Below are 26309 nucleotides of genomic sequence, written 5' to 3'. Positions count from 1 at the left end.
AATATATTTTTCCAAGACGGAAACAAATTGACGGTAACTTGAACGAAATGCACAAGACGCGCGTCGCTTTTCTTCGCATCGTTGCTGACCGTCGTTTTGTTAACTTTTTTAGGCAATCTGGCGTGGAGCTTTCAAATAATACGAATCGATGGGCGAGTAGTCACAATCGGCATCCGGTTCTCGTTGTGTTAATTGGAACGGACTCTTGCTTCTCTACGTATTCAGAGTTTGATTCGGAGACAAGGTGGAAGGAAATAATTGGGCGGATATTTTTGATTCGCGAACCCCTGGTCGTAACCGTATCATCGTTATTGGCGTAGTTACTAATTAAATGCCTCGTTATCGCTGGGTGTGCACGAAGACTTTCCTCGACGAATTGTCACGACAAAGTAAAAGGTGTCCCAAAATTCTTTGATGGAAAACACAGGTTTGTAATTAAAGATTGTGAATTTTTGTTATTGATTTTTATAAAGTTGTTGAAATTTTCCATGACCATTTTGCATAAATGTGGAACCGAATTTATTATTGATACGACGCTCAATTTGCATCTTAAAATCGTGGGTGGTCCTGGGCTTGTTGGCATAAACCTCGTGCTTAAAAAAATCCCGAAGAAAAAATAATTAATCTCTTCACGGTTGATCAAGGTGTCCTTTATCTCTTGTACAAATGACTCATATTTCAAATTTTGCTTTAATTTTGAGACATTCTTTAGTAATCATCACTCTCGAGCAACATCTGACATCATTATTCAGAATCATATATTTATATTTGGATTTATCGAGTCCTGTTCATCGCGGAATTAATCGCGGTCTTTTTAATGAACCGTATAACGTACGAGATACTCCAGTTATTGTTGACCTTACGACAAACTCGCGTGGCTTCGTGCTTCCGCCGATATGTGACTTTTATCTTTCTCTTTTTATTTCAAATTTTTATCGCCCACGATATTTTAAGCCCTTGTGATTTTTTTTATCGCCGGAAACCGAGCCGCGACTTTGCCGCATAATCTATAATGTATGCTATACCCACGTAACCACCATGCGTTTATCCGTGCAATGATAACGGATCGAAGTGCGTTAAACGTTGACCGAGCTTTTTTTTTTCATGGGTGCGGTCGTCGAGTTTCGAGTTTATCTTAAACAGTGCGGTTCGATTCGGAAGCAAAGTATCCACATTTTTACCCTCTTCTTTCGAACCTTTTTACCTTCTTCGTTCGACCGCGCAAAGCCTAAAAATTACGGGTTGAAAGTTACCGAGGTTTAGGATTTCAGGTATTCATGAAACTGCCGAATGTTCCACGCGGCTTATAAAAATGCAATCGGCCGCCATGGCCGCGGCTGAAACCCACGTGCAACCAACGGTACCCGTGTGCAGGACAAGGCCCAAAGGTAAGGAAAAATTCAACGCTCCGATCCTCGCAGGCTCGAAATGTACACGCGCTACGAATCCAACGGGCACGCGTGTAAAGGCGAGCTTCGTTAAATATGTCGGAGGCACTCGACGAGCGTTGCGATTCAGGTCTTCGAAACTGCCCGCGTGCGAGTAAAAAATGCCCGCACCTGCACCCGCGGAAAAATCATTCGGACGATTTCACGTCTGTATGAAGAATTCATGAAACGAATGAATTCGTTCCTCCCTTCCCGAAATATCCGAACCTTGAAAGTAGGCGGCGGAAATCCGCTTCCTCGACTCACCGTGCGTCATGAATTTTTTCAGAGCTTGAAAAGCCGCGCGGGGTAACCGATGAAAAATGGAAAAGCGAAGAAGAGGAACAAAAGAGAAACGAACCGGGACTACAACGTTTCGCTAAATCGAAAGCATGGTAGAAATGTTTAATTTCAAGGACATAACGGAAGCTCGCCCTCGCCGCGACTTTTCCGCCGACAACGGGTCGCTTGATTAAAACCAGTAGAAGATGGAACAAAGGCGCGGGGCGAGCGGATACCCAAGACTTTTTTCCCCCGGCTCGTTCCTTTCTCATCCCCGATTCCGCCCTCGGAGCATCGCTGTACTCGGTAGTTTCCCCGCCAAGTTTTACAGCCCGTGAGTAAAACTTGAATGCATTGTTATTCACCGCGAATGGATATTTTTGGAATCTAGGCCGTCAAACTTTCCCTCCTGCGCCGACTGGCTGATGCATCCCCCGAACTGCATTCCAGCCAGGATTGCCAACCGCAGGTACGATGTACCCGAGAGTGAAAAAAACAGCCAAGAGGAAACGGAGTGCCGGGAACATTGCTCGCTCTTCTCGTTCCGAGTTTCCACTCCTGTGTTCGAGGTTGGAACCAGGGACTGATCCTCGAACACTTTTGTTATGCAAATACGTTTCACTCGAGATCTGCATTTCGCTCGTCGCGTGCACTGTAAAAATTTGCGAAGACCCCTCGGATATCCTTGCGGTAGTTCGAGGTGGACGCCTGCGGATTGAAACAGGGACAAACTTTCTTAGAATTAATCTCTGCCGAGGATCTATGATCCGCGAGCGATCGAGCGAAGAAAGCACGCGTCTCATTTGAACGCCAATTAAGGCGACGTGGAATAATTATGAGAATGGGGTAATTTAGTTGTTAATAACTTGCGCTCCGCGAGCTGGGCGAGAATCTTGTGCAAACGGTTCCCACGAGTCTGCCACAGATTGCAGCAAAGCTTGCAAGCTGTACCAGAAGACTATACACCAAGGAGCGAACCACCTTCCATGGTTATACAACGACGTCACGCATTTCTAATGAGCTGAAAATTGATAAGGCTGAAGTTTGTAACGCTATTGCAGTGATGCGTATTTGGAAAAAATCGTTGTTTTGCAACTTCAGGATTGTTGAAATTTAGTAAACCGTTGATACAGCGTCAGAAAAATCAGATTTTGTAAATTCAATTTCTTCAGGTATTCGAAAGGTGCAAATTTTCGTTTCAACGCTTCGATACATCAACGTTACTAACTTCAATCTCGTAAAAAGTGTAAGATTGATCGACAACGATTCATAGTTTGAGCTTCCTCGCAATTTTCCGAATTCAGGTCGTAGGATTTAATGAAATCTTGCGTCCAATAGCAGCGGAGAAAAACAAGCGTACGCCGGTATTCGCAACCTACTGCAAAGTTGAACTCGCGACGTCGAGCATCTCAACCATCGTATCGAACAAGTTCGTTCGTTCTCACGGAACTCACGCCGTTCCACTGACCAAAGTCCGAAACTGAATTGGTATGATTAGAGCCTTGGTAGAGATAATTGCCAAAGCCTCGGTATTCTTGCCGAAGAGAAGTACGGCGAGAGGAAAAAAAAGGTAGATCAAAGTTAACCGGGCTAAGAAGAGGACGTGGGGAAATGGGCTGGGAGAGGGGGGAGGATTCGCGCAAGCCGCCGATCCCGGCTCAAGGGTAAGAAAACTCAATCGTCCGACTTTCCTTCAGGTTCCCGCTCTCCGCAAACTTCTAAATTGAGTTTCGAAAGCTGCGTCTCCATTTGCGAGCCGAGCTTTGACGAAGCCTTTCTTTTCTTCTTCTACTTCTTCTTCCTCTTATACAGACAAATGATATTTACCTCCATCGACTATCCCGTGGACTCTGATATATAATAAAGAACAGATTTTGCCGCGAATATTTCGCCATGAATCTGTGGATGACGTTAGAGCTTCATTCCGAAAATGATACTTGTGTTTTACAATGGTGTCAAGAGTGATAATGGGAATTATATCGCGATGTGAAAAACAAAGACGAGGACGGAGCAGCGGGAGTGAATGGAATCGTCCGAAACGTGTGTTTTACTCGTTCCGAGAGGCGAGGATGAGGATGTGGAGATGGAGGGTCAAAGGGTCTGCGATACCGCTTCGCTATCCATTGGAACACCGACGTCAAACGCTTGAAAGATACGTCGGATAGCTAGACTTGAATACATTCGAAGCTTATCCAAAGCGTATTATAGTTAACGAGATATAGATTCGTCTCGGCACGCAATAATAGATCAGTTAACCCCAGTGCAGGCCATTGTGCCCGGTAAGGATCTCTCAATTGTTAAATGTACAGCCCGGCGCTGCCGGTCGCCGAGAAAATATCATCCTTCGACGGGATCGATACGTAATTATAATCGTATAAGACGTCAGTGTTCTTGTGTAATTAAATCCTGATTGAACACTATTCAATGCTCTCTTAATGCTCGTGAATACAGCCGCACAGTGTATTAATACACCGGCTTGGTCTACATTGATTTCTGTCCAATGATCCGGTCAAAGAATCCATACCAAATTGCATTTCAATAGCTTTGTTAGCTACGCCCGCGTACCCGCGTCTCCTCAATTCTCCGCTCCAGAGACCGTAAATTGGTTTAACTCGCAGTGGGATCAATGCCGTGTTGTACAGCTCACGTGTTCATTTTTATTTATCGGTTACGTGCAGCACACTTGCATCCCTATCTCACTTACACGTCGTACACAGTTCGCATCCATCCGTGGCAGATTTTATTATCAAGAGCCTGCACCGATTTCGGGACCATGTCGCATCTTCCCTCTCTATTCGTTGGACAGTTTCCGAATCTCTGCATCTCTCGGTCTGTGCCTTGTATTTGTACAGCATTATACGAAATTAGGATCCTAGATGATTTTTTTTTCTTTTTTTTTTGCTCTCGCAACGCCAGTGAAATTGATCGGTTGACCAATCACCGATTGACGAGGCGAAAGAAAAACGAAATCAGCGGATGAGAGGGGCGGGCAAAAATTGTTCTCCCCTCCGGATGATGATCCAACTAGACTGCGGGGAATCATTCGTCCGTTCGAAATCGACGTGTGGACGCTTTTGACGTCGACCTTCTGGGATTGATCGACGAAGAGAGACAGACGAGTCAAGGGAACGAAACGAATCGAAACTAGAAAAGGAACGCGTGTTGTGAAACGTTGCGCAATGAGCCAACTAACTACATATAATATACGTACGTACGTACGTATCGTTTATGAATGCATCAGATGTCCCCGGTATCTTTGATCTTGAAGCGAAATGAAACAGACGCTTTGTACCAGCACACGTCGTCGAGATTGAAGAATTAGCAAATTCAATCGGATAAGAGTCTCACTTGAAATGGCGGGGGGGCAGGTAAGTCGAAGTCGGAGAGTAAGCCTTATGAAATATCATTTGAGAACGAAGATAGTCGGTTTAGAAAGTTCTTCTTGCCAAGAGGGGATGGGGAACCACGCTCAATTCCATTCGGGGACGACAATGGACGCGATAATATATACACATATATATATATATATATATATATATATATACCCTAACCCTGCTTTTAGTCCTCTTATTTTTTTTCATTTTGTCATACCGTGAAATTATGAGCGATAAAACGAGACGGTCATTCATAGAGCTCAGCGATACGTTCGCGGGGCCACACAAAGCATAAATGACGGGAGTGTTGTTTTTTCATGCCCACCTGTCGCCGGTAGATCGATAACGAGTAAAACCTGCGCCGAGCAAATTAACGATGTGTCATTAGCTAATTCTGGAGAAAAAGGGGTAACGGGAATCGAATTCTAACCTTGTAAGGAATCGACGCGGAGCTTTTTTTCTTTTTTTACGCATCGTCGGAACGCTTGGGTGATTTCGTCACGCCGAGTACGGTGTGGTCGCGATTGATACACGCCTCTAGACTTTCGTGGGTTTCGCAATTTAACCTCGTCGGTATTCGTGTGTAACGCACCTTGAGAGACAATGACCCGCGAGTTTGGAGAAACGCCGGTATCACTGAAGGGAATCTAAATTAAAAGATGTCATGCTGCAAAGAGACCAGCCGGCGCTTAGAACAACAGGCTTGTTATTAATTGACGTCGTTTGCCCTAGCGTGGGAATTATTTATTTGATTTTTTTTCTTCCAACATACCAGAATTAAACAATCGCGTCAACTTCGTTAAATCCGTCTCCCGGATCAAAGGCGAGGGACGCACCTGTCATTTTTAATCGCCGTCGATGATTTCGTCGAGCGGATTCTCTCTTTCGATGAAATCGTGCCGACGGGTGCGCGTGTGCGTGTTGAAATGCAGAAAATAAAAATAACATTGATACGCAATAACAATGAACAGCGGACCCGTGAAGTATATTCGTACAAGTGTAACATTACCTAAATATTCTTTCTTCTTTGCCAATATTTTATCCACGACCGCAGATTCCACAGCGTCTTGGCTCGGAGCCACGATATACCAGAGCGACCGAGAGGATAGTCCGAAATAAACAAACTTGCGTCTACTTTTTAGAAACAGCACGAACAGGCGCAATAATAATACCGGTCAGTTCCGCGCGGGTACGTAACTGATAAAATAAAAAATAAATTATTTTTCCCCGAGATTTCGACGTCCGAGCTTTGTGGCTGGCCGTTTGTTGCATCTGGAAGGCAAACGATCGGTCGCGGTGAGACGAAGAATTAAAACTTCTCGATTCCCATCCCGTGCGTGCAGGTATCCCGCTTTATCAAACGGTAGCCATACGCGCGGTACGTTACGAAATTGTAATTGATTAATGGGGGTCCCCCAACGTCGTACTTTCCTCTTATTATGTCACAATGGGACGCGTGCGACATTGTGCAGCCGAGATTCGATCTCCGAGCTTAGTGGCACATTTGTCTTTTCCATTCCCGGACCGTGTGCGCCACACTGTCAGGATTCTTAAAAATGATACAGAGTCTTGTGCCTGTGTCGGCGTTGCGCTCGCTGTAGGTGCCGCGATCAAATCATCATCATCATCATCATCGTCGTCGTCGTCGTCGTCGTTTCAACTTTCGAATCTGAATGCTCGAATGGTTTCTGCTTTTTTATTGTTGCGTTTGTTCGTTCGTTTTTTTCTTTCATTTTATTTTTCTTTTTCTCTCTTTTTTTTTTTTATCTTCACTCCGTTTTTTCCCCTCTTACTCAAGAGGTTGACGGGGCACGCTTGTATCGAGTCAAAACAAATCACTATCGCTCAAGCCGAAGTTGAATCTTAATTTTTCAGATCGGATCATAAGTCAGTCTCGAAATCTGAGTGGCCGTTTCTTTGGGCGGGAGCAAAAAATGAATAGAAAAATAATGAAAAAAGTATGAAGTAAAAAAGAAAGAAAAGAAAACGAATGTAGAAGAATTTAGATTTACTCAGATGAAATAATGGAAATGAGAGCTAAATACGGCCGTAAACCTTGCCGTTCCGAATCAAAGACATGGTCAGCATTGTTTGATCTCGTTTCGCGCTAATATCTCGACGTTTATACGACGGCGATCCATCCCCGCTTATCTTTACCTCAATTTATTTTTATCTCCCACTCGGACCTGCCCCTTATTCAATCTAAACAATTCCATACTTGAGTCCCCTCCCAGTAGAAGTCCCTGATCGTATTTGATAGGATGTGCCTCTAACAGGCAATTACCCGTAATTCTCTCGGATGGGATTTTGACCCGCCCGCGAACGTCTTTCTTCCACCATCCTTACGGTACCTCTAATCGCGAGCCCAAGATCGCTCTTTCCATGCGAACAACGGGCTATATTATACGCGTAAAAATTATCTTGGCATACCTCGTAAAATAAGGTAAAAGTAAGCAAGTAGGAAAAGATGAGATTTGAATATAGAAATGCATTGCACGAATATTTGGCCATCAGGTTTCCGGGATCGAGGTTCCTCTTCGTACCCCGCTCGGAAAGCGACGTCGTTGATAAGACACCGTCGCATCTCCGGCTCCGTCGGCATCGTCCATCCTCGTCTCTGGTCCGACCAACAAAACAATGACCCACGACTGGGTAGGCAGGCACTGAAATAGCAATACGGGTATCCTCTCCTCGGCCTTTGTGGACACGTCGCCGTTGTCGCGATCGTTAGATCTCGTATTGCCGCAGAGCCGCGTGCATTAAAGCTCCGCGCTCTTCCAAAATAGAACTACCAGTAATCACCTTGCGCCGAGGTACGAGGCTCAGCTTATCATTATTCTCGATGAATTCCGCGCTGCGGTTTTCAAAGGAAAGTAGTTAAGCGCCTCCGACGCCGCTCCCTCTCACTCTTTCGGCACGCTCAGTTTCCCGTCAGCTCTATTATCCGCCTTTTGTGCAAACCGCGGCACGTGTCAACTAAATCAAGCTTATTCGCGGGATTCCTCCTCGCGACGGGTAAAAGGAAAATTAAACGATGATACGAATTGCCGGAATGATGGTAGAAACAGGTGTCACCGACATACGATAGACTGCACTTGCAGATACTTGCAGCCGACAAAAGTGACGTAATTACCGTCACTGAAAAACACGAACAAGAAACGTGGCCCAATCGAAACTGCGTAAAGCCCCAAACGCGAGGCATTAACATTGATTAGCGATATTTAGGACGCCCATTCTCTCTTTCCTCTCAGTGAAACTGTCAAACGAAACGGAGGCGAGACGTACTATCTTGGATAATCCTGAAGGGGAAATGTCTCGATTGATCAGGGGCCATTCATTCCCAACCGGATGACTGGTCGTGCAGGCGATCGGATCGACGTGGCATACCTTCGGCATTGTGCTAAACGTTTATTGACGTACTTGTCCTCGACGATAAAAATCGGCTGTAGAGATAGCGGTACGTCGACTGTATTCAGCGCGTCTCGGCTCCGACCGCACAAGCTGAAAAGCTTGAGAGTACGGACAATAATCGGAAAGCCCGTTATAAATTAGCTGGATTCCGAACGTTCCGACTTCACCCCATAAACCGGCGAGTACCTGCGATCTTTTATTGCCGCAGGTAATCATCCTCGGACGGTCAGAGTCAAGGTCTCTTGTCCTTGCGGTGTTTACTTTACCAAATGTCCCCCAGTCGCTGAGGATCGGTAGTATTCGTCGTCAGTCCTCGAGTATATTTCGACTCGTTAAGGTGCCGTGCTTGTGACTCATTCACGCGTGGTCAACAACGTCGCGACGTGTTTCCGTGGAACAGACATGGCGAAACTAGTTATCCTTGTTACCGAAGTTGTCCCGCGACGTTTGTTCGAGTTTGTATCGCCTTACACGTCCAACTTACCCAGACGTGTCGTTCACCTTCTTGGCAGTTACGACGCAACGCGACGCGCTCTTCCTACCGAAATAATATGCAGGATTCAACTATCGCCGCTGCTGAATCGAAAACCGATAAAACGACGTCATTGCTCGTGTGCTTTTACCGATGAATACGGCATGGAACTGATATATGATTGAGTACAGAGAATGATTATTTCGTTTCTCCGTATACCGCTAACTGTACACACGGAAGTCGTCAATTCGTCATTAATTGTCTTAATCGAATCGCTGTCGAATTCGTATGAAGAAATAAATTAATGAGAGTAAAATAACTTGAGGAAACGTTCTTTTTTTTTTTAAACAAAATGAGGTAACAATCGGCGTAAACTGGAAAGGAATAATCGAGATCGATTGAAAGAATTATCATCTCGTCTGTTTACCGCGCTGCCCGACGTATTGACTTTGCTCTAGACTTTGAGCGTGTTTACGAAATTTTCCCTTGCCCGTAAACCCCGTGTTATTGAATGAAGCTCGTCAGTAGTGAGCGAGTATCCGTCGGGAATAGGTAGGCAAGGTATACCCTCCTGTAATACGTGAGTAAATTGTCTAGCCTTCGGCGAAATTATAACGGGATCGGGTCAAAAGGGTGTAAGGTTCGCTCGTTGTCGCCTCTGACTCGACAACCGAGTCTCCGATGTACCGAGTGTGATTCGAGCAAGATGACAAGACGTGTAAGGTTCTCCTTCCGCGTCGTGGGTGGCTTAAATCAGCCTTTCGATTCCCATGGTGAAGTGATCGAACGTATCTTCAGCAGTGTGACATGTGACGTCGTGTTTCCTGAGATTTCGATGTGAAAACGCAAAAAGTATCGGCTTGCCTTGCAGTTTCATCCAGGCGTACGAGGTACGTTACAATATTTGTGTATAAATAAATACGTGAAAATCTTGAAAAGATGGTAATTTTTTGTCGCATGAAATGTTCGTAAATAACCCCGAGCGGGTGGAAAAATAAACTTCAATCGATCGCGTCAACCGATGAACAAGATTCCGTGCCGAAGATGACCCAGCGGATATCTTGATCGCAGATTGAAGGTGGCGTGCGTAAATTTAGGCCGGTTATGATCCGGCGGAACGGTTGACATTTCTACCGCAAAAATATCCCATCCACCATCTGTTTATTCTCGGTGTGTTCCGTGCGTGTAGGCAGAACTATCAGCGTGTAATATTAGAAACTATCGCGGTTGGTTCTCTGTTGGACGTGTCGGATTCGCGGGGTTTGGAAAAAGAAAGGAGTAAACGAGGAAAGGAGGCGGAGAATCAGCGTCGACTCGAAGAGGCAAAAAACCTGAATCGAAGTATCGATAATTCTTATGGTACGCATTTGTACGATAGGTTCGTCGGGCAATCGGACTCGTAGAGAAACTAACGAATGATTGCGTAGCTCGTCTCGTTAAATTAAAAGGCTTTGATCGATTGGTTTTCTCTACCGAGTCATTCGTAACAACGTCAAACACGACAATCCGCTTCGTTTCATTTCACTTCATTCCATTCCGTCGCGGTCGACCCGAATCGGAGTTCCCGTTCCCTAGGTCGCGTAGTAGTGACCCCCCCTCGACTATTTTCCCGCTAGAAATCCACTATTTTTAGACATGCCGAAGAATAAATAGCCGAACATCGCTTCGAGCCGCTGTGTATCAGCCACCTTCCCCGCATACGTGTATATTTACAAATTATCCGCCCGCGTTCCTCGATGCATAAACGAAAAGAAAAACTCCGAGCCTATTATCGTACGTTGTGTACTCTGTGACGATCGTACACCGGGTGATCTGCAAGTGCATGTTTTTCACCACCGTGCGCAATTAATACGCACCGTAAGATATGCGGCACGAGGCTTTTAATATTCGAAATTCGAGGCTCGCAAAAACACGGCGATGATAGAAAAACCAAAAAAAAAAATTAAAAAAAAAAAAAAAAAATCGTCCAACTACCAACCGATTGCCGCTGCAGCGGTGAAAATTACTCAGCAGTTTTTACAGCCAAAATTGTTGCAATTTACTCGCCCGTTTCTTTTTCTTTCCTTTATCTTTTTTAGACTTCTCTATTTGCCGTGGGCTGAATTAACGCCTATCACGTTTACCGCATGGCGCTAATTTAGTCAAGCCCATTCATCAGCATTGCGATCTAGAAGTAGGTAGGTATCTACGTTCGCGAACCTTTGCCGGGCCTCGTTGCGATGTCATCGATCTTTTAAATTGCCTCACGACGTGCCGAATTTAATTTTAACGACGTCTTGATTTCGTATCGACACTGATTGAAATTAAGCGCAGTTACTTACCGTATCAAATACGTGCGTGTGTGTGTGTCTATGCGAAAGGAAACAGTTGCACAATTGAACGTGCAATTATTGCGCTTCGTTTTTTCTGCACATAAATAAGACTTCGTACACATGTTATATATAATCGCTAGTATTGCTTGTATAATTGCGATTGTATTTTTCATTATATACCGTACGCAATACCGTTTCTCGTTTCTCAACTGCAAAACCTTGTGATATTTCTATGAAACCTGGTAGGTGATCAATTGTTGTTTACCGAATGAACTATCGAAATTCATTCAAAGTCATATACATGTCTCGTTCATATACGTTTCAATGAAATTCAATTCCGAAGGCTCACCCGAGCTCGATATTATGAAGACCTTGTACGTATGTAATACCATAGATGTATGTATATATATGTATAATACCTATAACTCGCGGTGCTTTATACACCTTGTATGCGTGGTTACCCGGTTGACAAATCTCGATAAGCAAAGTGATATGAATCAAGTCAAACCGAGCAGACTAACAGGAAATTACCGATTCCGATAAAATCACGGACGCGTATATTCTTACTGATTGTTTCTCCGTGCAGCATTGTTCGAAAATGCGTAGGGTACCTACATCGATCCGAAGCCGACTTCCCATTCCATTTCTACTCCATTCGCCCGAGTTTCTACGTGACGGTACAACAGATAAGGAAACCACATTGGTCTATCGGAATTATTATACACTAGGCTGCTTCTTCGCATGGAAAAGAAAAACAAAATCAGGATACGCGTGGTATTTTTTATCGTAGTAGCGATAATAATTCGCTTCAAGATTGTTGTCTGTGTTTCTTTTACGCTTTTCTGCATAGGACTGAATTGAAGGAGAAAACAATAAGTTTCTTACTTTCGATAAACCGCGCGAGATTTCCAACACCCCGGAGATTTCTACCCGGATTAGCTGTGAAAAACCATCCGTTGCGTACACTCACTATAATAATATATGTTTTTATTATACGGTGTACAAATCCGCCTATAATTCAATGTAAACTGTTACAATAAAAAGAAAACTGACATCGCCGCGGCTGGACGACGGCCAGAAAATTTTGCCAGAACGATCGGTCGCTGGCTCGCTTATAATCGCGATCCTTATTCCCCGTTATACTCGTTATCGCAACCTTGTAATACCTACCACAGGATTTATACGAACCCGTTTTTAAGAAAAAAAAATATCGCCCGGCGCTCATTCCTTTGCATTGGAAAAACGTTTTACAGTTTTATATTCAAACATAGCTGTAAGGTCTGTTAGGGGATCAGTTTCAACGCGTGTTTCCTTCCCAGCTGACGTTGCTTCACATTTGAAAAACAACGAAAAACCTGATGTAAATGTAATATGTAGAGATATACGCGCAGCATGTTGTATAACGTTGAGTATATTGCGTGCTGTGGAAAAAGGAAAGAAAGAAAACTAAAAAAAAAAAAAAAAAATTATAGAATAAAAAAAACCTCTTTTATCGAACAAACGATAGGACAATCATTGACACCTGTCGCACCCAGTTTTAATGCAGAGTGTATACACCGCGTTTCGTATATTTTATTTTCCTCTTTTTTTTTTCCATTTGTCACGAGAGCTAGTTTTACATAAGTCTCAGGCTCTGAATAATGTTGAGAATAAAAAAAAGAACGGTAGAAAAAATTCCGGCGCCACTCTTACGTGCGATTGTACCATTAGTTTTTTTTTCTCCGTTGATTTTTTTTTTTCACATTATCCACTCATCGTCGCAGGTTAAACGTGTAATTGAGCATGATACGGCACCCGCAGGGTTGCAGACCCCGAGTAATTGTTTCTGTCGATATCATTTTTTTTTTCGCGTTTCTTTATTTTACGCCGCTGTTGAACAACAGTAATTGTTACACAGCTACTCATTTAATTCGCTTAACGAAATTGACCTTCCGATCTAACCTCGCGATATGCAGATCATGCGAGTGATGTTGCTCAATTTGCTGAGAGAGCAAATCTATTTTCAACTGCAATTGTTCCGCGCGTATTACATTACCTATATACACTCGATTCCGTTACAACCAAACGTGTAATACAATGCTCGTATGAGTAATGTATATCGCGTACGTAGCAACGTCCGACGGAATGACAAATGGCATTGCCTGAAGAACGATCATCGCTTTCCGTCTGTCGCTGCGCGCAACGTTAACGGCTGTGTTTCGAATCGGTTTATACTGCGCGTATAATGCTTCGCGACTTGAGCGGAGAAGAAGAAAATATTCAATTAATGCGCATGTTTCGCGGCTGCATCCGCTTCTACACGGCAAGAAGATTTATCTGTCGGTGGAAATCCGCAGCGACGTCGATCGCATCCTGCATTTTTACGCTTGTCGAATTACGGAGTGCCTCCTGATTCGCCGGTCAGGTGCATAATCGTAAAATTGACGCGAAACCTCCGCTACCGAGCAGCGAGGGAGAAAATGGGGAGGAAAAATCCTCTCTGCCGATGACTTAGTGGTTCAGATTGGCCGGAAAATTCACGTCCCTTCGTAAAATAACAAAGCAGCGGTTCGTCCGGAAACTTAACCGAGGTGCGGATGATGCTGCGTTTAATTTTTCATCAACTTTAATGAGAAACTCCTGCAAGAGGAAGAGGGAAAGTGAGGGGGGGGGGGGAGGTGGGGTGGTGGTATAATTAAAATCGCAATCAGGAATCAACTCCGCGTTGAACCTTGCAGCGCGGAAAACTTAAAACTGTGCAAGAAACAAAAATAGGCTACCGAAATTGTCGCCGGTTGAAAAGGCTGCGGATAAAAAGAGGCTGTGCTGGGCATAACCAGCAAGGACAATCACTCGGTTGTTCCAGGATGGCTCCCCGAGTATCGTGAGATTCGACAGCTGTCGACCGGGTTTGCCAGTCATCCCTGTTTCCTTTTCCCTATTCTTTTTCTTCATCTTCTTCTTCTTGTTCTTCGTTTTCTTCTGCGCAAGCATCCAAGCAAGCATCGAATTTTTGGCCGCGTTGCTCGCGCTATTGACCCAGCGAGAAAAGTGCCTGGATCCTGCACCAAATGTAGATATAGATGTCTGTTTCTGTGTCCTACGAGGTGTCACATACACACACACACACACACACGCTCCCTCCCTTTCAGTTACGAGGGTACCTTGACTTTTCCCCTTCACCCTCATTCCTCCGTCGGTCTTCTTCCGGTACCAACCCGGGTCGGGAAATTCATCAGATCCCCGGATATCCGATCCCCGAATCATACACCTCGCGACGCGTCCCGGAGGGTCCTAAACTCGAGACCCGAACGATCGAATACTTTCCTTATTACACAGGGATCATCCTCCTGATCAAGTTTTCCTCGTTCGGTTAATTTGTCCGGATGTTGGGGAAAATTAGGGACGGGCGCGAACGTGTGTGAGAAATATTTGACATCGAAACGAAAATCGAAAGCTTCTTCATTTTTTCCTTAAATTTTTGTAAAAAAAAAAAAAACAGTACTTTTATCGCGAGGTTATTTGACGTCTTGGAACGAGTGTCGTATAAGCTATGTTACGTAACCGAGCCTGGTGTAAGAGGGAAATAACGGCGGTTATTTGAGGCTTTTTGCAGCACCGCCTCCGTCATAACTGCCGTCATAGCTGCGAGAGTATAACTTTTTCTTCTCTACGATATAAATGTCATCCTGCGACCGTACGGTGGAAAACGGTTGACATGTCGGGGGTGGAGAGGGAAAGGAAAGGGACGGGAAATTCATCTCGAAAATATATTTGATCGTAAAATTCTCCTTCTTAGCCGAATATGTTCCGCAGGGAACTTTCCGCAGTCCTCTATTATAGAAGCGAACCAACTGCTCGCCCCGACGCATAGAGGAGTTATATTTCTACTTCTGGTCGGCTACACGTACGATTACATGTATATATTATGGATTCATCGAATGATATATTAAGCGACACGTGCGTGGCATTGAGGAAATTTCGACGGTTCGATTATTATTAGGTATCTGAACACGGGGGTGCTGGTTTATAAGGCACTGTTCTTGAATTAGCGTTGGAAGTGTGCCGATTCTTTACGGCCCTGTTCGAAATTTCGGATATTTTTATAACCTACGAAACTGCGGATGTAGAATACCTTTCCGAAAACAATTCTACCCTATTGTGTCGAAAGGTATAATCTGAGAAGTGAAATGAAATAACGGTGAAGGCCATATAAATCTCTCCTTAGGTTCGTTTGATGTATTCTTACCGATATCACCCACTCTAGTTTCCCACCCTTCTCTTTCTCCCACTCTCTCACTACAGTTCCTCTGTTATTTCAACAGAATGGTAGGTACGTATTTATCTCCCTCGAAAGTCTGACTTGCCGGAATTGCCGAGAACGTTTCAAAGTAAATATCAAGAACTTATTAATGGGCGCAAAACGCTTATCCTCATACGTCAAGTTGTACGTGTTACGACGTGTTTCTTTCGTGATATGGTACTCGTCATTTGCACGAAATTGGATGAGAAAATTTGATTGATAGTGGCAGATTGATGCCTTGGATAACTTATTTCAGACAATTAATATTGTCAATTGCGAATAGGTATATACGAAATCGTATTCAGGCATAGAGAACGAAAAGCTTGCGTACTATATGATTTCCTCTCAAAGATTCGCTGAAAAAGTAATAAAAAAAGAAACAAATAAAAAATGTTGATCGCGTACATTCGTATATTAATACAAAGAGGTATCGATTCCGTCTAACTCTGTTTGCCGTGCCAACAATTTTCAGTCCCACAATCACATTCCCGAATATCGTCCCTTCTCTTTCTCTCTGCTTTTGCCGGGCTTTAAAGGCAAAGGGCAAACATTGATCGAGACGACAAGTTCGCGCGGAAAAATCTCTCGGGATGTTGTAATGCCGGAGCGTGTGACACGTGCGGGGGAAAGTCGGTGAAGGGCAGGAGGGGCGAAAGCGAGGATCCGGACGGTTCCAGTTCCCGTGGGAACAGAGTCGAGTAGCGGCCTCCGCAGGATGGCGGATCGCCGAGGCAATGACAGCACATGTAATGTGTATGTATAAGCCGGGGGCGATCCTCGAAACCCGGGAAGACACTAGTATGCATAATTCTCGATACATGCAAAGGGAAAAAAAATGCCGTGGCTCATTTTTTTCTTAGTACATGAAAAATTTTGCAGTGTAGTATATAAATACATCATATATATATATGTATATATATTGAGTTGGTTAAAAAAAAATCGGCTGTTTTTATTTTTTTCGATGTCACGTGTTTAATAGTCGTAGAAAGAGGAAATAAGACGCCTTTTATGATTTGAGCCGGTAATATTAATATTTAGTGATTCTCGAAAGCAGTTTTCCATTTTCTATTTAATCAACATGAGAAAATTCACTTTTTTCGAGATTAACAGCGAAAATATACATTTCAACTAATCAGTATAGGCAAAATAATGTACTAGTTACATTTTTCGTACTCTAAGTAAGCATTGAAAAATGATCTACCTAAATATACGTCTTTTCGTCAATTATCTTAATGAACGTGAGAATCAATTCCATTTTAAAAGCATCTTTATTTAATAAAACAATAAATTTGCTCCAGTTGAAAATTAATTGAATGACATGATTTAACGGCGATTGAAATGTTTTGCAAAAAAATGACCACAATATTTTGTGATAAGTCTAGTATTTTCGCTGTTGATCTCGAAAAAGGGATTTTTTACACGATTTGAACAAAAAATTGTTAAAGACCTTTTTTTTGTAGAGCATTAAATTTCCTACAAAAATATTTAACGAACATTTACGTATGTACATTGCATCGTTACTGAGCTACAAAATTCAGAAATAACTAAAATTATTTCCTCATGTTATTTGAATGGAAAATGGAAAATTGCCATTGAAAAAAAAACAAAAAACAGTAGCCTTTTTTTTTGGACCAGCATAATATATATTACATATATATAAATTTTACGATTTTCTTGCTAATTTCACCCGCAAATAGATTTACGAGTTTTTCGATTTGGTTTCTTCACTGGATCGTCGCGTGCCTTCTAGGCTCGCTGACTTGCAGAGAGAACTCGTCGACTTTACACGTTGAATATCGTTTTCGCGCGTATTTAACTACCGCATAAAAGAGAAGCTTTTCGGCATCGTAAATTTCAATGATCTCTCGGTTGTTTTGGCTTTTCAAAATCGCACTGCATCGGCTCGTTAAAAATCAGAGGCGTTGAGTTCGGGTCCCTATCTATGATCGTATAAACATTTCACAATGCATGCAATTAACTAGCTGCTCTTAGAGTCGCACAGTGTTCGCCGTTCATTCGTTTATCTGTGGAATACACCGATCTGACGGACGATCGGAAAACGATTGCGGTTTCTCTCCGTCTCATTCTCTCTCATTCTCTATCTACGTATCTCACACGTCACTACTTTACTGTGTTTATTTTATTCTTTCCCCTCTTCTTACTCGTTCATATATAATTTTTTTTTTTTTGGTAAAATCGTGACGCAAAATCCAATCGTCGTTCACTGCATGCACTAGTGCGTAATTGTACGCACGTTTGAGGGAAATTTTCAGTTGTAATTAGCGTGTAGAGTCCTTAACTATTTTCGTTTTATTTATTACAAAGAAAAAGTGCATTTTCGGGCACAAAATGACGATGAGTTTCGTCGCTTTAACTAGAACAACATCTTATAATACGCGTTACCGTTCCTTTTCATTACGACCACTCGTGGTATATTTTTTCATAAGCGTTGCAATAATTCGATGTTAGTGAAATAATAAATTGTTGACTGTAAAAATTTCAGTCAACGACACTGAATAATTATTTGCGACACATTTTCCTCGTCGTTATTGCAACGATGCTGATTCTACTAGAATTTTCTAGTAAACAATATAACGAACCAAGTTCTTCTCACAGTCGTATTACACGGTTATTCGAAATATGGTTAAAGAAAATAGAAATGAAAAACTGAACGAAATATAAGGAAAGACGGAAGCTGCGTTTCAACGTTCAATCGACTGTTGAACTTTAAGAATCAAGAAAAAACAAAATATCAAACATACATTTGATAAATAAAAAACGAAAATTTATTACAGAAACTTGGGAGTAACGATGATCTGTTAAAAATATCCTGCGAGATTATACGCTTACAAAACGGGATTCGCCATAGCCGAGAAATGACAAAAGAGTCGATTCTTCTCATCTTTGCTCATCTCAGACTGCCACGAGCTTATGTATAATTCAATTATAATTCACGATCAATTTTAAATTATCACACGTCAGCTCCTAGGTGCAAAAAAATGCAGGGACGGTACAAGCAGACCGCACGCATGGTATATAAACGTCGCCGATGACCTTTCCTCTGTGATTCTCTAACCGGGATTGACACGCGGCTGCCTCTTTCATTATCGAAACATCCCCCCCTCCTCCACCCTCGCCGGTTTTTCCTCCCACCTCCTCACAACCCCCGGATCTATTCTTGACTACGAGAAATTGGGACGCCCAGTGCCTTTGCTATTAATAGTAAATTCTCTGCCACGTTTTATATAGGCTACCAGATTCTCTGATCAAAATATTGACCCGCGTCGATTGTACATAGGTATGCATACATCGAAGACCATATCACGCGCTGTTATCACCGCTGTTCGAACGCGCGTATGTCACACCAGATTCAGCGTATAATTCGTAGATAAAGAAAGGCAAGGAAATAAAAGTAGAATCAAAATTGCATTTAGAAAATAATATATTTCCAGCGAAAAATGAAGCCGGGACTTGGTACAAAAATTTATATATTGTGTATGTATAGATATATGTATTTGTGCAGGTTTTTTCGTCTAAGATTTGAATAAATTTTTTAACTTTCTTCCCTCCTTCTACCTCTCGACAGACATGCCGACGATTTGCACAAATATTTACCCGCAGTTAATTGAATATAAGTGGCAGAGGACACTACGCTCTCTGCTCTACTTTCCTCCTCTTCTGTATTCGTGATCGCGAAAACTTTCTCTCCTATCCCTCGTCTTCGCTTGTCGCATCTTTCCACGTGGTTAGAGGCTGGTTGAACCTTGAGTAAAAATTTGAAAAACTTTATGCAGACGATGTAAAGCGCCGAGTTGCCGAAGCCTAGAACTAGATGTCGAGTGTTCTTCTTATCCTAACTTCGAGTATGTGAATTGCGTCATGTTATATGCATATATACATATACATATATGTGTGTGTGTGTGTATATATATATATATATTAATATGTGTAACCTCGTCTTCGTTCCAATTTCAATTTCATTCCAATATACGTTTCATAAATGATGGATAATTTATACTCTTTTAAACAAAATCAATCCGTCGTCTTTATTTGGCTGGTGGTGCACGATGCTGTTGCGTCATTCGGTTCGATTCGACCTTCGAGGGTTCAACTACGTAGCACAAAATTCTCACCAGCTGATAGAATGATAGATCGCACATCGTATATTTTTCGGTTCGTTAAACGCGTTATAATGCGTCTTTCGATGCGTGCGTGCAACAACCTTTGAATTTATCATGCAAAGTATCGGTTAATTAAGAACGAGAAGTAGAAAGACGTCGGATAGAAATTTCTTTGGAGCAATTCCTCGCACGCTTTTTTTTTTTTCTTTTTTGCTCTTTCAACAAAACTTGGGAACCTCAACTTATTCGTTTCAAATTGCTTACATTGGAATTACGTTATTATACATGACGAAACGCTGCGTCGTCTTCTTCTGCGTCGCGTCTCGAAAACGAATGCAGGTGTAAACTTCTTGGTATAATATCGGAGGCAATCTTTATTACGGTCAGAGCAATAAATCGCAATTATGGCGGTTTTTTTCCCGTCTCCCTGATATTTTTAAAGGAATTTTTTCTTTCCTTCATTCCTTCTTCACTTTGCCTGCATTATTCAACATTGCACGTTTCATTGTTCTGCTTTTATCTTTCTCCACCCCCCTCACTTCACCCTATCGTATAAATTTCGCGTAATACTTTCGTCACTGGCCCGTAAGCCGCAGGTTGATGTTTTCTTTTACGTTGCACAAATGACGGTCGTAAACCTCATTTCGAGCAAATACCTTCGATAATTATTATCCGGAACGTAACCCGTAAACAACAGGCCTTTGCCGCAGCTGCAAACTACCTTTTGAATGGTACCTACGCGAATCACACGCGAAAAGAAATAAGAAAACAAAAAAAAAAAACAAGCAACAAAGAAAAGAATCGCGAAGCAATTTGGAAGTTAATTGATTGCCCATGTACGGATAACGCCTCTATAATTATAGTGGCGTCATTTTAAATCCCATTAAAATGAATTTAAGAATGAAAAAGATAATATATATATATATGTATATGTATATGATGAATCTGCAATAAAAGAGGGAAAAAAATAACGTCCGTAGTCGAGTTCGCAGAAGCTCGCAGAACGAACGTCGATTCGTTAACTCCTATAATCACCTTTGCCCCACACCTACTTGTACCGGATTTTTATAAGGGTTGAAGGGTCAGAGAATTTCAATGAAATAATGAATTACATGTTCTGGTATATATGTATACATGTTGGGCGAAATTTCGTGATCCGTCGTGAGATTCGAAAAAAAGGGTCCGGTGGACAAAAGAAACGCTGCGGGGGTGTTCGACAAGACTGTATCTGTCGGTCCTTCGACAATAATAAGAACGACGTTAACAATAGAGATAATAATAACAATAATAACAATAATAATAATTTAATGACAGCGCGAATCTCTCTGCGAAGAGTGAATCAACGGGCGCGTCCACGACGTTATAATAAGTTTTAATTAACGCTAAGCAATTAAAATTGCGATTTCTCGCACAACGCCTAAAGCGTCGACCTGCGAGTGCTTTTGGTATTATAAACGATCTCTCCCTCTCTTTGCTTTTCTGCGTTATATTATTATCCATATCCATTTATATGTACATAAGTTATGAAATCAATGCTGCAAACCGAAGAACGAGGGGAAAAAAACGTATAGACCGCGACTTCGATTCCCGTTGGGAGGTGTATTTGTAATATATTTATATATAATTATTAATATGTAATAATTGTCAGCGTTAATTTATCGTTTGAATAGTTTTTCAGAATAACGCATTTAATTTTCATCCCTAACTATGCAGCATCGGTTAATTGAATATTAATTTTATCATCACCGCAAACAGCGAGGGGGATGATAATTTTCCTTCAACTTTTATCGGCAATCGCACGAATTCAATAGCGCATCTAAGCTTCGTTATAATATATCTGCAACTATCTACGTTTATTATTATGTGTGGTTGTTGTTGTTGTTTTTACTATGCACGCGAAGCGCTTCTGTGCAGGCGACGTGGATATGGAACGTGAAATTATCTTTGACCCTGAAAACTGTAGGGAAAATCAAAAGAAGATGAGACAAAAGAATTGTAAAGAAAACGAAGGAGCGGAAGGGGAAATAAGGCCAGAAAAAGGTGAGAAAAAAGAAGTAAAATTGAAATTTCTTTCGTCAGTTGGAGACGGACAACGCGGACTCTTCCTAATTGGCGCGCGCATACTTGCGACCTCGGGTGACTTTGTGTCGAATGTATTTTTGAACCCGAAGCCAAAGTATGTAAGAGCTGCGGTGCCGCTTCTCTAACGAACCCTAGAAATAATTATGAAGCATGCTTTTTTCCACGGTAACGGTAACTTCCCTTCCCTTATTTTCATCGCAAAAAAGACAAAGAACCGGGCAATGGAATTATTTCGTTACCCGCCATGTAGCAGAAAGCACGCGTTATACATTATACATTACGCATTATACGTATACGCAATTTAATAATAACGGGGCTGTTGAAACAAACGTTGTACTATAGCAAAAACGTGTAAAGAGAATTTGTTTGAAATTTCATGTTTCTTTTTTCTCTTTTGCTACCTTATCGGGAATTTTTTACATTTATTGCCACACGAAACACATGTCGGAAAGTTTTTACTTGTCGTTTTAATTATAACGCTGAGCAATGCGGCGCAAAATTTTTTATTGATTGTCGAGTACGATGTGCAAGGGGTTTGTTTTTTTTTTTTTTTTTATTAGTAATTACTTGAAAACTTTCTGCCTTTTTACGTTCTCTTTTATTCGAATCACACATTTCAAATACAATGCTCGAGATAAATAACCATATTGATTCTTTGGTCTCTAATACGTTTCACACCGTATTTGATACAGTCAATTTCATTTCGCAGGCTAAATGAACGACGCAGTAATTTGTCAGTGTCGCGACCAATCCACCATGACTTATATATTCCATGTCTGTGCGTTTCTTTTAGTTTTTGTTTGTATTTATTTTCTTCCAAAAATTATCTTCCAATTCACGCCACTCGTTTGAAATATAATACGTCTTATGATTTGTAATCGTGGAAGATTTAAGATTTAACTGTTGTAAATCGCTAAGTTACAATTAGTCGAGCTAACGCAGAAGCGAGGTTTAAATATTTTTTCTAACCGCTCGTCTCCGAAGCAATATTTCGGATCAATGTTTCTGCCCTCGGACTTCCCTCCGGTTGTCATTGTTTTTAAACGTAATTCAACGTTTTGCTAATTATCAAAGTTCGCGGGGGGGAAAAAGTGAGTTTGCAGCTGAAAGAGAATCTGCTCGTTAAATTCGCAAGTCGCAAAAACCTTAGCAGACTTGATCTTACAATAAAAAGCGTGCGGAAGAAAGGTTTTTCCGTCCGTCGTTGAGAAAGTCGTTGATAAACTCACTTTCCCTTTGAATTTGCGAAATTCAATACCTGTACTTGGCAATTTTAAGCACGGGGTGAAAAATGTCGACATAAATGTAAAAATTCGTCGCGAAAATACACGTTGAATTTGATCTTGAAGCATTGAGAACCTGCTCGTTATGAAGTAATTGGGAGTAAATCACACAGGTCGATTGAAATTGGTCACCCTAAATACACAGGGTACGTTTTAATGGCTTTTCTATACACCCACGCGTACAAATTACACTTTATAATGTGACGACGCGCGTGATGCGCGCATTTGCTCTAGGCTCCGCTAATTACAGGTTAATTAAAACTATCGAACCAACGAATTGGAAATTGCACTCTGGATAATAATTCTATCCGATCCTGAAACTCTGTTTTAATATATAATGCACAATTATAAACGGTCGCGACGAATTGGAAAATTGTTTTGTTTCGCTTTCTGTTTCAAGTTTTTTTTTTTTTTCTCTCTTTTTACGATCGTGCTAATATTCCATTCAATAGAAAGATTAAAAAAAAAAAGAAACAAATTTAATAAAAAATAAAACTACAACAACAACGAGCTAACAATTTGCCGTCGCGAATCTTGATTAGAAACGCCTCACACACGTTTTGACATTCGTTACGCGCGCAGCTCGCGTGCCGCAAATCTTTGACTCGCGTATCGAATAGCAAAACGAGATATAATAACAAGGAAATGAAGTCTACACTTTTATACGTATACAATATATTTTTATTGTATACGTGCGACATTCTCGCGTTAGAACTTTGACTAACCTTATTCTTGTAATCTACAATTCTCCAGCATAAATGAGTTTTTCAATTTTTCCCGACGCATCGATCAATCGAATTTTCTGATGTTCACGAAACATTCGCACGGCTTCTATTTTCACAGAGATTCAAGCTTCGCGACTTTCAGCATCACCGAAACCAAACAATTTTCCATCCAATTATCAATTCGATGATTTCCGCGCGCGTAAATCAATCACGTTTTTACCGTCACTTTTCTACGTCTGACCTGCACGCCAATCGGCAGATATACAATATCGAGACGGAGAGTCGAGAAGTAGTTGCGTCCAGTAAGGGTAAGGCGTCGAGTAACGATCGCATTTTCACTGTTTTCACCCCCGTACGACCGCCGGTTCACATCGAATATTCGTGCGAATGCGAAAAATTTTTACAGTACCGAGCCGGTAAATTGCGTTCAATTGACAAAAAAAAAAAAAAACACGCCAGACTCGCCTGTGTGTGCTGGAATATTTAAAAAAATAAAAACTCGAACCGCAAGTAGACACGCAATTTATCATCGAAGAATAAAAAGCACACCTTGACCGCGTCGGCTGCAGTGCAGGGGTGGTTTTGCGAAAGAGGGTGTGGTCCACAGTGTGTTATCACACTTTTCTCATTCTACAATTCGGCCGCGATATATATCGCGTTACGTTACAGGTTACGGTAGAAGGGTGGAGTGGAGATCGTTGTGAAACGGGGTTGTCTGTCCGAGACGAGGGCGAGGGCGAGTCGACGAAGATTCGATTTCGAAATTCTCGGGACGAATATCGAGAATGCATGTCAGCGTCGACGATATGCAGGCATGTTTCAATTGCGGGAACTTTGGCGCAAAGTCGAGACGAGGATTCGCGATTTGGCCGGAGACTCGAACCACCTGCACGACGAGTACGAACGTGGCTGCAGGTCGCGGGTATCGATTCGACGACAGATCTCGGCGAGCGTTTCGTTCGCACGGATCTTTAGATGATTCCCAATTTCTCTTATCGCAATGGTAATAATAATCAGTGGCGAAAGAGACTGCGGTCGGACAGAGAAATGGAGAGGAAAAACGCGCGACTCGATCGACTTCGACTTCGGACGTTGCTTTGGCCTGTTATTATATATAGCCTCCGGGCCGCCGAAACAGAGATAGACGGATAGATAGATAGAGATAAAGAGACGGAGGGATAGAGAAAGGATAGAATGAGAGAGAGGGAGAGAGAGAGAGAGAAAGTGCGAGTTTTAAATATAGACGAAATGCAATAGTCGTGTTCGCCCGGACCCGTGGTGCGTCAGTTTGGTCATCGTCGTCTGCTAGAGCGATATCCATGCGCGTGTGCATGCCTGGGTGTCTGCATGTCGCGAAACGTACGTCGGCGGCCGGCTGTCCCCGCTCTTCTAGCTTGCTAACTGCGATCGCTTCTCTCGACGGCGGGCTAAAGAGACATGGGAGATATCAGTCGGCGGCTAGCGGGGGTACAGCAGCCGCGGCGGGCGATGACGATGACGATGACGATGACGACGAAAAGATGATTTTAATTTTGGGAAATTGTTGGGGGGGGGATTCCCGGCAAGGAACGGCGGACGGACGCGAAAGCAACACGGCGTAATTTGAAAAATAACGAACGAAAGATAGAAGGAAAATAATGAGATTGAAGTAAGAAACAATAATTAAATAGAAACGATTTCATTTCATTTGACGTTTCTACTTACTTTCCCAGTTCCTCCTTAAGGTCATAGTTATCACTGAAACGCGTACAAGCTGCTGGAGCAGCCATACCGAAAACTACAATATTTACCTCACTACTGAGAAAGCGGCCCCCGACACTACGCTAGGAAACTGGCCGGTCAAATTCGATCAATAAAAACTATGGTAATAAACACAGCGATTGTTTTGACAATATTTATCAATCTCTACTATTATCGGTTATTCACATTACTCTACGGAATTATTTTACTACGGAGCGTATTTCGACCTACGTCCGTTTCACTCGGCGTCGGTGGGTCAACTGACTTGCGTCGTAGGCGCCGTATTACCACCACCTCCGATGAAATATAACCGAGGAGAAGATACTGGTTTTTTTCTCGCCGATTTATCCCCGTTTTAAAATTAGACGATTTCAAAAATTTACCACACCTATTACTTCGTCGCGAATTTATACAACGATTAGGTATAATTTGCGAATATCACCTATGCACACTCGCGGGTAACCCTACGCGTACTTATCGAGCTTCGAGCTTCGTTCAACTATTCGCTCTTCTCCTCATGCCTTGCCTGTTATACCTATACTGCGAATTGAAAATCAATAACGTTGCGGGGCAAAATATTTTAAATCACAATTTCCCTTGCACCGAACCACTCGTTTCACCGATCTGCATTGCCGATGCTTTGGAGAACCTTTGAAAATTGATTGCCAGCTCTTATTTTTTACTTCTATTGATATTTTATAGGTACGTTGAATTTTTTTTTAATACCCATTCGCTGTTCAAACGCTTAATCAATGTACGAAGCCAACGCGCAGCTACACAAATATATTTCAAAACCCT

General features: G+C 42.2%; 1 protein-coding gene across 24 annotated transcripts in view; it reads right to left on the bottom strand.

The window, feature by feature from the left end:
* The window catches only part of LOC124302276 (calcium/calmodulin-dependent protein kinase type II alpha chain), a 96170-nt gene extending 70136 nt beyond the window's left edge, over positions 1-26034 (bottom strand). For 7 of the 24 annotated variants that reach the window (XM_046758356.1, XM_046758396.1, XM_046758385.1 and 4 more), the window contains exon 1: positions 25476-26011. In XM_046758356.1, coding sequence (XP_046614312.1) covers positions 25476-25540 — 65 coding nt within the window. In that variant the 5' untranslated portion in view covers positions 25541-26011. Of the gene's footprint in view, positions 1-25475 lie in introns of all 24 variants that reach the window. The other 17 variants (XM_046758442.1, XM_046758416.1, XM_046758450.1 and 14 more) reach the window with 6 other exon arrangements.
* Positions 26035-26309: the final 275 nt, after the last annotated feature.

Source organism: Neodiprion virginianus, chromosome 1 (assembly GCF_021901495.1).
Source record: "Neodiprion virginianus isolate iyNeoVirg1 chromosome 1, iyNeoVirg1.1, whole genome shotgun sequence".
NCBI lineage: Eukaryota > Metazoa > Arthropoda > Insecta > Hymenoptera > Diprionidae > Neodiprion > Neodiprion virginianus.
This window is presented reverse-complemented; position numbering and strand designations above follow the sequence as displayed.